Below are 14,595 nucleotides of genomic sequence, written 5' to 3' on the forward strand. Positions count from 1 at the left end.
TTCCAAAGAAGGAACAGAGAAGGGGGCCAGGTGAGGATATTCCCTCAAAGGTCCAGTCCTCTATCTTAACACTACCTTGCTAACGCGGGAAATGGCGAATACTATGAATGAAAATATATATTTATATATATATATATATATATATATATATATATATATATATATATATATATATATATATATATATATATATATATTCTTTCTTTCTTTCTTTCATACTATTCGCCATTTCCCGCATTAGCGAGGTAGCGTTGAGAACAGAGGACTGGGCCCTTGAGGGAATATCCTCACCTGGGCCCCTTCTCTGTTCCCTCTTTTGGAAAATTTAAAAAAAAAGTGAGAGGGGAGGATTTCCAGCCCCCCGCTCCCTCCCCTTTTAGTCGCCTTCTACGACACGCAGGGAATACGTGGGAAGTATTCTTTCTCCCCTATCCCCAGGGATAAAGGATCTGAAATATTATCACAATAATAATTTTCACACAACTGTGAATTTAATTTTCCTCATCCAGACTCTATATTCTTGATGAAACAGAAGATAAGATGGACTGAATTATAAAGTACAGTTCAGATTCTATATTCATAGGTAATGTACTGATGAAACAGTGTGACCAGCAATTTAACTTATTTTGTATATAACCAAATCATTACAAACTCAGAACACACTAATCAACCTGGTCGAGCATAACATGAATAAAATCTACATCACTTCTTAACATTAATGAAAATTCTCTTACATACACAACGTTACAAGTTCCATTCGTGGTTAATACTCACTCTTTACTCTGAGCCATGTATAGGCTGAGGTTTCTCCTGCATCATTCGATGCTAAGCACTGATACATTCCAGTATCATTTACCTGAACACCAGAAATGGCCAATGACCCATTGAGAAGTACTCGATACCTGTTATCATCGAGAGTAATAATATTTGCAGCATCCCTGTACCATATAATGTAATATATATATATATATATATTCCCTGGTGATAGGGGAGAAAGAATACTTCCCACGTATTCCCTGCGTGTCGTAGAAGGTGACTAAAAGGGAAGGGAGCGGGGGGCTGGAAATCCTCCCCTCTCTTTTTTTTTTTTTTTTTTTTTTTTTTTTTTTTCCGAAAGAAGGAACAGAGAAGAGGTCCAGGTGAGGATATTCCCTCAAAGGCCCAGTCCTCTGTTCTTAACACTACCTCGCTATCGCAGGAAATGGCGAATAGTATGAAAAAAAAAAAAATATATATATATATATATATATATATATATATATATATATATATATATATATAATCTTCTTTCTTTCTTTCATACTATTCGCCATTTCCCGCGATAGCGAGGTAACGTTAAGAACAGAGGACTGAGCCTTTCAGGGAATATCGTCACCTGACCCCCTTCTCTGTTCCTTCTTTTGGAAGAAAAAAAGAAAAACGAGAGGGGAGGATTTCCAGCCCCCCGCTCCCTTCCCTTTTAGTCGCCTTCTACGACACGCAGGGAATACGTGGGAAGTATTCTTTCTCCCCTATCCCCATATATATATATATATATATATATATATATATATATATATATATATATATCATAGGGTGGGGGAGGGGGCGAAAATTCTGGGGGCCTTGAAGAATGTGTGGAAGTCGAGAACATTATCTCGGAAAGCAAAAATGGGTATGTTTGAAGGAATAGTGGTTCCAAAAATGTTGTATGGTTGTGAGGCGTGGGCTATGGATAGAGTTGTGCGCAGGAGGATGGATGTGCTGGAAATGAGATGTTTGAGGACAATGTGTGGTGTGAGGTGGTTTGATCGAGTGAGTAACGTAAGGGTAAGAGAGATGTGTGGAAATAAAAAGAGCGTGGTTGAGAGAGCAGAAGAGGGTGTTTAGAAGTGGTTTGGGCACATGGAGAGGATGAGTGAGGAAAGATTGACCAAGAGAATATATGTGTCGGAGGTGGAGGGAGCAAGGAGAAGAGGGAGACCAAATTGGAGGTGGAAAGATGGAGAGAAAAAAATTTTGTGTGATCGGGGCCTGAACATGCAGGAGGGTGAAAGGAGGGCAAGGAATAGAGTGAATTGGAGCGATGTGGTATACCGGGATTGACGTGCTGTCAGTGGATTGAATCAAGGCATGTGAAGCGTCTGGGGTAAACCATGGAAAGCTGTGTAGGTATGTATATTTGCGTGTGTGGACGTATGTATATACATGTGTATGGGGGTGGGTTGGGCCATTTCTTTCGTCTGTTTCCTTGCGCTACCTTGCAAACGCGGGAGACAGCGACAAAGTATAAAAAAAAAAGAAAAAAAAAATGACTCATGGTGAGGTGCCTGAGGATTGGCAGAATGCGTGCATAGTGCCATTGTACAAAGGCAAAGGGGATAAGAGTGAGTGCTCAAATTACAGAGGTATAAGTTTGTTGAGTATTCCTGGTAAATTATATGGGAGGGTATTGATTGAGAGGGTGAAGGCATGTACAGAGCATCAGATTGGGGAAGAGCAGTGTGGTTTCAGAAGTGGTAGAGGATGTGTGGATCAGGTGTTTGCTTTGAAGAATGTATGTGAGAAATACTTAGAAAAGCAAATGGATTTGTATGTAGCATTTATGGATCTGGAGAAGGCATATGATAGAGTTGATAGAGATGCTCTGTGGAAGGTATTAAGAATAAAGGTATTAAGAATATATGGTGTGGGAGGAAAGTTGTTAGAAGCAGTGAAAAGTTTTTATTGAGGATGTAAGGCATGTGTACGTGTAGGAAGAGAGGAAAGTGATTGGTTCTCAGTGAATGTAGGTTTGCGGCAGGGGTATGTGATGTCTCCATGGTTGTTTAATTTGTTTATGGATGGGGTTGTTAGGGAGGTAAATGCAAGAGTTTTGGAAAGAGGGGCAAGTATGAAGTCTGTTGGGGATGAGAGAGCTTGGGAAGTGAGTCAGTTGTTGTTCGCTAATGATAAAGCGCTGGTGGCTGATTCATGTGAGAAACTGCAGAAGCTGGTGACTGAGTTTGGAAAAGTGTGTGGAAGAAGAAAGTTAAGAGTAAATGTGAATAAGAGCAAGGTTATTAGGTACAGTAGGGTTGAGGGTCAAGTCAATTGGGAGGTGAGTTTGAATGGAGAAAAACTGGAGGAAGTGAAGTGTTTTAGATATCTGGGAGTGGATCTGGCAGCGGATGGAACCATGGAAGCGGAAGTGGATCATAGGGTGGGGGAGGGGGCGAAAATCCTGGGAGCCTTGAAGAATGTGTGGAAGTCGAGAACATTATCTCGGAAAGCAAAAATGGGTATGTTTGAAGGAATAGTGGTTCCAACAATGTTGTATGGTTGCGAGGCGTGGGCTATGGATAGAGTTGTGCGCAGGAGGATGGATGTGCTGGAAATGAGATGTTTGAGGACAATGTGTGGTGTGAGGTGGTTTGATCGAGTGAGTAACGTAAGGGTAAGAGAAATGTGTGGAAATAAAAAGAGCGTGGTTGAGAGAGCAGAAGAGGGTGGTTTGAAGTGGTTTGGGCACATGGAGAGGATGAGTGAGGAAAGATTGACCAAGAGGATATATGTGTCGGAGGTGGAGGGAACAAGGAGAAGAGGGAGACCAAATTGGAGGTGGAAAGATGGAGTGAAAAAGATTTTGTGTGATCGGGGCCTGAACATGCAGGAGGGCGAAAGGAGGGCAAGGAATAGAGTGAATTGGAGCGATGTGGTATACCGGGGTTGACGTGCTGTCAGTGGATTGAATCAAGGCATGTGAAGCGTCTGGGGTAAACCATGGAAAGCTGTGTAGGTATGTATATTTGCGTGTGTGGACGTATGTATATACATGTGTATGGGGGGGGTTTGGGCCATTTCTTTCGTCTGTTTCCTTGCGCTACCTCGCAAACGCGGGAGACAGCGACAAAGTATAATAAAAAAAAATATATATATATATATATATATATATATATATATATATATATATATATATATATATATATATATATATATACGAATAAAGTGTATATGAACGCGCACCTTCATAGAACATACAAAGCTCCATCAGCCAGGATCGAACCTGGGACCCCTTGTGCAAGAGGCAGGCATGCTAACCGCTAGGCTAAGGGACTGTATAATAGGAAACAACTATTCGAAATACTAAGTGCTCAAATCCTTTTTTTTTTTTTGCTTTGTCGCTGTCTCCCGCGTTTACGAGGTAGCGCAAGGAAACAGACGAAAGAAATGGCCCAACCCACCCCCATACACATGTATATACATACGTCCACACACGCAAATATACATACCTACACAGCTTTCCATGGTTTACCCCAGACGCTTCACATGCCCTGATTCAATCCACTGACAGCACGTCAACCCCAGTATACCACATCGATCCAATTCACTCTATTCATTGCCCTCCTTTCACCCTCCTGCATGTTCAGGCCCCGATCACACAAAATCTTTTTCACTCCATCTTTCCACTTCCAATTTGGTCTCCCACTTCTCCTCATTCCCTCCACCTCCAGCACATATATCCTCTTGGTCAATCTTTCCTCACTCATTCTCTCCATGTGCCCAAACCATTTCAAAACACCCTCTTCTGCTCTCTCAACCACGCTCTTTTTATTTCCACACTTCTCTCTTACCCTTACGTTACTTACTCGATCAAACCATCTCACACCACACATTGTCCTCAAACATCTCATTTCCAGCACATCCATCCTCCTGCACACAACTCTATCCATAACCCACGCCTCGCAACCGTACAACATTGTTGGAACCACTGTTCCTTCAAACATACTCATTTTTGTTTTCCGAGATAATGTTCTCGACTTCCACACATTCTTCAAGGCTCCCAGGATTTTCGCCCCCTTCCCCACCCTATGATCCACTTCTGCTCCCATGGTTCCATCCGCTGCCAGATCCACTCCCAGATATCTAAAACACTTTACTTCCTCCAGTTTTTCTCCATTCAAACTTACCTCCCAGTTGACTTGACCCTCAACCCTACTGTACCTAATTACCTTGCTCTTATTCACATTTACTCTTAACTTTCTTCTTTCACACACTTTACCAAACTCAGTCACCAGCTTCTGCAGTTTCTCACATGAATCAGCCACCAGCGCTGTATCATCAGCGAACAACAACTGACTCACTTCCCAAGCTCTCTCATCCACAACAGACTTCATACTTGCCCCTCTTTCCAAAACTCTTGCATTCACCTCCCTAACAACCTCATCCATAAACAAATTAAACAACCATGGAGACTTCACACACCCCTGCCGCAAACCTACATTCACTGAGAACCAATCACTTTCCTCTCTTCCTACACGTACACATGCCTTACATCCTCGATAAAAACTTTTCACTGCTTCTAACAACTTGCCTCCCACACCATATATTCTTAATACCTTCCACAGAGCATCTCTATCAACTCTATCATATGCCTTCTCCAGATCCATAAATGCTGCATACAAATCCATATATATATATCCACCCTTCTTTGTACAACCCTATTTGTATCCCATGCCTCGGAACCATATAAGATTGTTGGAACTACTCTTCCTTCAAACCTACCCATTTTTTACTCTCCAAGATAACTTTCTCTCCTTCCACACATTCCTCATTGCTCCCAGAACCTTCGCACCCTCCCTGTCCTTGTGACTCACCTCAGCTTCCTTGGTTCGATTCGCTGGTAATTCTACTCCGAAATAGCTGAAACATTTCACTTCCTCCAATTTTTCTCCAATTAAACTTACATCCCAATTAACTTGTCCCTCAACCCTCCTGAACCTAATAATCTTGCTCTTATTCACATTTACTCTTAACTGTCTCCTTTCACACACTTTTCCAAACTCAGTCACCATCTGCAGTTTCTCAGTCCAAACAGGCACCAGAGCTGTATCATTGGCAAACAACGACTGACTCACTTGCCAGGCTCTCTCATCTCCAACAGACTGCATACTCACCCCTCTCTCCAAAACTCTTGCATTTACCTTCCTAACCACCCCATCCATAAACAAATTAAACAAACATGGAGACATTGCACACCCCTGCTGCAGACCTTCCTTCACTGGGAACCAGTCACTCTCCTCTCTTCCTACTCGTACACATTCCTAACATTCTTGGTAAAAACTTGTTACCATATACTCTTAAGACCTTCCACGCAGCATACCTATCAACCCTGTCATTTGCCTTCTCCAGATCCATTTTTTGCTTCATATGATTCCATCTGTTTTTCTAAGTATTTCTCACTCACATTCTTCAAAGCAAACACCTGATCCACACATCCTCTACCGCTTCTGAAACCACACTGCTCTTCCTCAATCTGATGCTCTGTACATGCCTTCACCATCTCAATCAATACCCTCCGATATAATTTCCCAGGAATACTTGACACACTTATGCCTCTGTAGTTTGAACACTCGCCTTCATCCCCTTTACCTTTGTACAGTGGCACTATGCATGCATTCCACCAATGCTCAGGCACTTCAGCATGATCCATACATACATTGAATATCCTTACCAACCAAACATCACCCCCTTTCTTGATAAGTTCAACTGCAGTTCATTTGAACCTACCGCCTTTCCAAATTTCATCTTCTGAAAGCTTTCACTACCTCCTCTCTTAACCAAACCATTCTCCGTGACACTCACTTTGCACACCACCTCAACCAAAACACCTTGTATATGCCAATCTCTCATCAAACACATTCAACAAACCTTCAAAATACTCACTCCATCTCCTCACTTCCTCATGACCTGCTATTCCTTCCCCCTTGCCCCCTTCACCGATGTCCCCATTTGTTCTCTTGTCCTATGCATGATATTCACCTCCTTCCAAAACATTTTTTACTCTAATTAAAGTTTAATGATTCTCTCTCACCCCAGCTCTCATTTGCCCTGTTTTTCAACCCTTGCACCTTCCTCTTGACCTCCTGCCACTTTCTTTTTTTCCATCTAGTCCTTTGCACTCCTTCCTTTTACATGTTGTCCAAACAGCTCTCTTTTCTCTTTCACTAAGAACTTTACTTCTTCATCTCACCACTCTCTACCCTTTCTAATCTGCCCACCTCCCACTTTTCTCGTGCCACATACATCTTTTGCATGTGGTATACATGATCTAGTAAATGCAAAAATAACAGGAAAGTGTAACACGATACAATTCCAAGTACATTTTCGTATAAAGATCACATCGTCAGGAGAGATACAAGAGTGGGATAGAAGATGCAGAAGTCAGTTGATATTCAAGGAAGAGATGTAACTATGATGGCATTGGTAAACAAGCATTGCTGGATTGTGGTGCTCATTTTTTTGTGTTCAGGTCTGGCAACACACCTGTGTAAAGTTTTTATTCTGTGGACAAGAAAGGGAACTGTTTACAAATTTTCCCTACAATAAAGCTTTCCAATTTGTATTGCCCTTCACTGATATTAATGTCACAATTTTTTGTATATTTGATAATACAAGATTCAGTGATATTTCTCGTGGTAAAGGAGTTACAGTTAATAACTTGAATTGGCATTGCTCTAGTCAGTACAATGGTCATAATTTTTAACATGATTAGACAAAGCATTTGAGTCTTGTCCCGTTCTTGTACTATATTTATGTTGCTTAAGTCAACATAAAGATCCTTACCAGTCTGCCCAACATGAAGCATATTACGATTTTTACAAGGTATTGTGTAAAGACAACCTGCAGAATTTTCTAATGAGTCTTTTAGATATTATTTATAGTATCGTTATTGCTGAAGGCTACATTTACATGAAAAAGTGTAAGCAATCTGGAAAGTAATGTAAAATTATCACCAAAGGGAGAACTAAAAGATTCTTGGTATGAAGTGGTGGTTTGGGGTTAGTTCTATAAAAAAAATTTTCTTTGCCAACTTAGGTATTTTTCAAAAAAAGGTCTAGGATACTTTAACTTGGATCCAGTAGAATATATCCTGTCCAACTCATCAGTAGATTCCAGACTGCATATGTGTAATGCCTTTACGAATATCATCTGGAATGATATGTTAACTCTGTCATGTTGAGCTGAATAATAATGAGTATATGAACACACATTAGTGGGTTGTCAGTATATGCCACTCTTATGCATGTTTATATCCCTATGAATCATACAATCTAAAAATGGTAACATACAATTATTTTTCACTTCTACAGTGAAGTTGATAGAAGGTACTAAATTGTTCAGTGAATTGAGAAATGTTTGTAGATTTGTGTTTGTTGACCAAACACAAAGAACTTCATCTACTTACCTAAACCAGATCTACATATTTATGAATGTAGATGATGTTCTTTGTGTTTGGCCAACAAACAAAAATTTACAAACATTTCTCTCAACAGTTTAGTATCTTCTATCAACTTTACTGTAGAAGTGAAAAATAATTTGTCACCCTTTCCTCACTCATTCTCTACATATGTCCAAACTATTTCAACACCCTCTTCTGCTCTCTCAACCACACTCTTCATTCCTTTACTCATGTCTCTTACCCTTTCATTATTTACTTGATCAAACCATGTCACACCACATACTGTCCTCAAACATTTCATTCCAACACATCCACCCACCCTAACACAACCCTATGTATAGCCCATGCTTTGCAACCCTAAAGAGTAGAAAGAATACTACTCTTTTATTCCATGTAAGTCATAGAAGGTAATTTAAGAGGTGTGGGAGCAAGGGCCATCAGGACTTCCCTCAATGTAATTCAATTTCTAAAAGTGGGAACAGAAGGAGTCAAACAAGGAGTCCCCGTCTTCATCAAAAATTCTAGCTAGGGTGTCTGTGGATGTAACTAAACTTCATTCACATTAAAGATGCCTTGCCATATTATTGTTTGATTCAGATCAGCCTGACTCTTATGCTGGAATCGGTTGCTAAAAATTTGTTCAATCTTTGTTGATAATTTCAACAAGACCCAATTTTATTATTATGTAAGGTTGAATAATATGGCATGGTGTTTGTGCTCATATGACTGTCACTGTGATATAAAAAAAGCATGAATGACTGTCATTGGTACCAAAAAAGCATAAATGACTGTTATTGTTACCAAAAAGGCATAAAGTATTGAGTATGCCAAGAGTTGAAATTTCACTTATTAGCAGCCATTGCCTCTGCTGTACAACCAGTCACAAACCTCTTTGTACAAGTGGTAAGGGCTTATTTCACATTTCTTATGTGAATGAAGTTTAGAATGAAAAGAAGGGAGTGATAAGGAATACATCTGGAGAAAGGAACCTGTCTGTAGTGGCTCTGAGTGAAGCCTAGCTGAAAAGAAGAGGGAAGCATTTGGGAGCAAATTTAGGGGTAAAATTTGCACGTGCCATATTGGTCACAAAGAAAAAAATTCCTTATTTTGATTTTGTTAAGTTGTGAGTTATACCTGGTTTATAAAGAGAGTGCACATAGTAAAAACTGGAACTGAAAGATTTCAAAGCTAAGCACACCTGTTCTAACTTTGATAACCTGTTTATCATGGTAAATTGAGGCTTTTGCTGTTAACTGTATATTTTTGGGGCATGCCTTTTATCTACTTATGTATATTTATGAAAATTATATCAAGTAATTTGTTTCATTAGAGTAGAAAAATCAGCCTTAATCTCATTGGCACATCAATTCCACCTGACCAGCATTTTCCATAAGTCATTTGATAACTTTTTTGAATAACATATTGTAAAGCCTCAGAGGTCATTTATAAAGTATTGCATCTGTGCATCCTTTGTAAAAATAGTTTACTTGATCAGAAAACTTGAAGATTCACATACATTGTTTTAGTGCATTGTATTCCGTGCAATCACTTTAAGAATACATTATGTACTCTCCAAAGGACAACATATCCCAATTAATGATAGAAAATCTTTTAACAGAATGATAACGATTTCCTGATCAGTTGGTAAAAGGATTGGATGTATATTTATATTTCATTTATTATACTTGATCGCTGTTTCCCGCATCAGCAAGGTAGCACAAGGAAACAGATGAAGAATGGCCCAACCACTCATGTACATGTATATATACATAAATGCCTATACATGCACTTATACATATATGTACATTTCAATGTATACATACATATGCATACACAGACATATACATTCCTATGAGTCCACGGGGAAAATGAAACACGATAAGTTCCCAAGTGCACTTTTGTGTAATAATCACATCATCAGGGGAGACACAAAAGAGAAATATGAGTCAGTTGAAATACATCGAAGAGACGAAGCTTTCTTTTCAAATCTAGGCCCCACAGACCTTTCCATGGTTTACCCCAGATGCTTCACATGCCATTGTTCAATCCATTGACAGCACTTCGACCCCGGTATACCACATCATTCCAATTCACCCTTTTTCCTTGTACACCTTTCACTCTCCTGTATGTTCTGGCTCTGATCGCTGAAAATCTTTCTCACTCCATCCTTCCACCTCCAGTTTGGTCTTCCGCTTCACCTTGTTCCCTCCATCTCTGACGCATGTATCCTCTTTGTCAATCTTTCCTCACTAATTCTCTTAATGTGTCCAGACCATTTGATACACCCTCTTCTGCTGTCTCAACCACACTCTTTTAATTACCACATTTCTCTTACCCTTTCATTACTTACTTGATCAAACCACCTCACACCACATATTGTCCTCAAACGTTTCATTTCCAACACATCCACCCTCCTCTGCACAACCCTGTCTATAGCCCATGCCTCGCAACCATATGGTACCAAAATGAAATAGTATTCAGCCAAAGATTGTCAGTATGTACTGCATTTATGATTGCCTCATTTTAATGAAAATAAGAAGCTTTTGCATTGTCTTTTAATATTTTGTTGAATGTATTGTAATTACACCTACCTGCTACTTTTTCTTCTTGTGATGATAGAAAATAGAATACACTTGGAGAATGAAGTCATCTTCCTTTACCATTTCAATTTGATCATAACTGCCTACATCCAGTTAGTTACCCCAAGCATATTTATGTAGAGGGTTATTAAGAATGGGCTTGATTTTCATTATTTGGACCCTAGTAGATAATGGAATGATTACTAATAGCTATTGCTCATTTGTAATCATGGAGACGTGAATGTTGTCTGAGTGCTATTTTTTTTTTTTTGTTTTTTTTTTTTTTTTTTTGTTTTTGGCTCTTCTAGCCATATTGTAAGTGGACTAACATCATAGTGGTGACTACCCTGGCCATGATAAAAAAAACATTTACTATACTTGTTTTTCAGATGTTTTTCTTTATGTCTGAAACTTGAGTTTTTTTCTTCTAAATAAATGACATGCACTGTAACTTTTTTTACTGATTTTTTCATCATGATTGCTTCTGATTTAATACAGAGCTTTTTTTCCTCTTAGATAACCGAACATACCATCTTATGGCAGATGATGAAGTAGAGGCTGCAGCTTGGATGTCTGTCCTCCTTAATAGCAAAGAAGGTAAGCTAAATATTTCCTTTTCAGGTCATATCTACTTCAGGCTTATTGTCAGTATGCTGTTGCCAAGTAAATCCAATTAACCTTTCCATTGAGTCAACCTTTGGTGCAGATATCACTCCTCAGCAGGCCAATGACTCAAGGTACATTGTACATATTTCAGTGCCTTACTGGATGATGTTGCTATATATCAAGGAGAAGGGATTTTTTAATTTTTGGTTAGTTTTTCAGCTGGTTGAGATTTGCTCAGCTTGAGGTTGCATGTTGTACAGAGTCTCATACCCACCAATTTTGGCAAGATATTTTCGTACTCAGCCTGGCTGAGTAGAGTTGTGAGTTAGTGTGCAACATCTTTTACTGCTGGGGTCCTGTAACTGTCAGATGTAATGCAATAGATATATTATATTATTTATTTTTTATTTTGCTTTGTCGCTGTCTCCTGCGTTTGCGAGGTAGTGCAAGGAAACAGACGAAAGAAATGGCCAAACCCACCCCCATACACATGTATATACACACACGTCCACACACGCAAATATACATACCTAGACATCTCAATGTACACATATATATACACACACAGACACATACATATATACCCATGCACACAATTCACACTGTCTGCCTTTATTCATTCCCATCGCCACCTCGCCACACATGGAATACCATCCCCCTCCCCCCTCATGTGTGCGGGGTAGCGCTAGGAAAAGACAACAAAGGCCTCATTCGTTCACACTCAGTCTCTAGCTGTCATGCAATGATGCCCGAAACCACAGCTCCCTTTCCACATCCAGGCCCTACACAGCTTTCCATGGTTTACCCCAGACACTTCACATGCCCTGATTCAATCCACTGACAGCATGTCAACCCCGGTATACCACATCGATCCAATTCACTCTATTTCTTGCCCGCCTTTCACCCTCCTGCATGTTCAGGCCCCGATCACTCAAAATCTTTTTCACTCCATCTTTCCACCTCCAATTTGGTCTCCCACTTCTCCTCGTTCCCTCCACCTCCGACACATATATCCTCTTGGTCAATCTTTCCTCACTCATTCTCTCCATGTGACCAAACCATTTCAAAACACCCTCTTCTGCTCTCACAACCACGCTCTTTTTATTTCCACACATCTCCCTTACCCTTACATTACTTACTCGATCAAACGACCTCACACCACACATTGTCCTCAAACATCTCATTTCCAGCACATCCACCCTCCTGCACACAACTCTATCCATAGCCCACGCCTTGCAACCATACAACATTGTTGGAACAACTATTCCTTCAAACATACCCATTTTTGCTTTCCAAGATAATGTTCTCGACTTCCACACATTCTTCAAGGCTCCCAGGATTTTCGCCCCCTCCCCCACCCTATGATTCACTTCCACTTCCATGGTTCCATCCGCTGCCAGATCCACTCCCAGATATCTAAAACACTTTACTTCCTCCAGTTTTTCTCCATTCAAACTTACCTCCCAATTGACTTGTCCCTCAACCCTACTTTACCTAATAACCTTGCTCTTATTCACATATACTCTTAACTTTCTTCTTTCACACACTTTACCAAACTCAGTCGCCAGCTTCTGCAGTTTCTCACATGAATCAGCCACCAGCGCTGTATCATCAGCGAATAACAACTGACTCACTTCCAAAGCTCTCTCATCCACAACAGACTTCATTCTTGCCCCTCTTTCCAAATCTCTTGCATTCACCTCCCTAACAACCCCATCCATAAACAAATTAAACAACCATGGAGACATCACACACCCCTGCCGCAAACCTACATTCACTGAGAACCAATCACTTTCCTCTCTTCCTACACGTACACATGCCTTACATCCTCGATAAAAACTTTTCACTGCTTCTAACAACTTCCCACCCACACCATATATTCTTAACACCTTCCACAGAGCATCTCTATCAACTCTATCATATGTCTTCTCCAGATCCATAAATGCTACATACAAATCCATTTGCTTTTCTAAGTATTTCTCACATACATTCTTCAAAGCAAACACCTGATCCACACATCCTCTACCACTTCTGAAACCACACTGCTCTTCCCCAATCTGATGCTCTGTACATGCCTTCACCCTCTCAATCAATACCCTCCCATATAATTTACCAGGAATACTCAACAAACTTATACCTCTGTAATTTGAGCACTCACTCTTATCCCCTTTGCCTTTGTACAATGGCACTATGCATGCATTCCGCCAATCCTCAGGCACCTCACCATGAGTCATACATACATTAAATAACCTTACCAACCAGTCAACAATACAGTCACCCCCTTTTTTAATAAATTCCACTGCAATACCATCCAAACCTGCTGCCTTGCCGGCTTTCATCTTCTGCAAAGCTTTTACTTCATTTTCCCCAACACTCTCACTTTGCACACCACCTCGACCAAGACACCCTATATCTGCCACTCTATCATCAAACACATTCAACAAACCTTCAAAATACTCACTCCATCTCCTTCTCACATCACCACTACTTGTTATCACCTCCCCATTAGCGCCCTTCACTGAAGTTCCCATTTGCTCCCTTGTCTTACGCACTTTATTTACCTCCTTCCAGAACATATTTTTATTCTCCCTAAAATTTAATGATACTCTCTCACCCCAACTGTCATTTGCCCTCTTTTTCACCTCTTGCACCTTTCTCTTGACCTCCTGTCTCTTTCTTTTATACATCTCTCACTCAATTGCATTTTTTTCCTGCAAAAATCATCCAAATGCCTCTCTCTTCTCTTTCACTAATAATCTTACTTCTTCATCCCACTACTACTACCCTTTCTAATCAACCCACCTCCCACTCTTCTCATGCCACAAGCATCTTTTGCGCAATCCATCACCGATTCCCTAAATACATCCCATTCCTCCCCCACTCCCCTTACTTCCATTGTTCTCACCTTTTTCCATTCTGTACTCAGTCTGTCCTGGTACTTCCTCACACAAGTCTCTTCCCAAGCTCACCTACTCTCACCACCCTCTTCACCCCAACATTCACTCTTCTTTTCTGAAAACCCATACAAATCTTCACCTTAGCCTCCACAAATCCATTTGCTTTTCTAAGTATTTCTCACATATATATATATTTTTTTTTTTCTTTTTTTTATACTTTGTCGCTGTCTCCCGCGTTTGCGAGGTAGCGCAAGGAAACAGACGAAAGAAATGGCCCAACCCCCCCATACACATGTATATACATACGTCCAAA

The 14,595-nt window shown here is 40.2% G+C and overlaps 1 protein-coding gene across 1 annotated transcript in view; it reads left to right on the forward strand.

Annotated features, from left to right (window-relative positions):
- Positions 1–13,441, forward strand: part of LOC139763721 (arfGAP with SH3 domain, ANK repeat and PH domain-containing protein-like) — a 97,164-nt gene extending 83,723 nt beyond the window's left edge. The window contains exon 5 of the mRNA XM_071690043.1: positions 11,296–13,441. Coding sequence (XP_071546144.1) covers positions 11,296–11,456 — 161 coding nt within the window. The 3' untranslated portion in view covers positions 11,457–13,441. The remainder of the gene's footprint in view (positions 1–11,295) is intronic.
- Positions 13,442–14,595: the final 1,154 nt, after the last annotated feature.

This window comes from Panulirus ornatus, chromosome 47 (genome assembly GCF_036320965.1).
Source record: "Panulirus ornatus isolate Po-2019 chromosome 47, ASM3632096v1, whole genome shotgun sequence".
Lineage (NCBI taxonomy): Eukaryota > Metazoa > Arthropoda > Malacostraca > Decapoda > Palinuridae > Panulirus > Panulirus ornatus.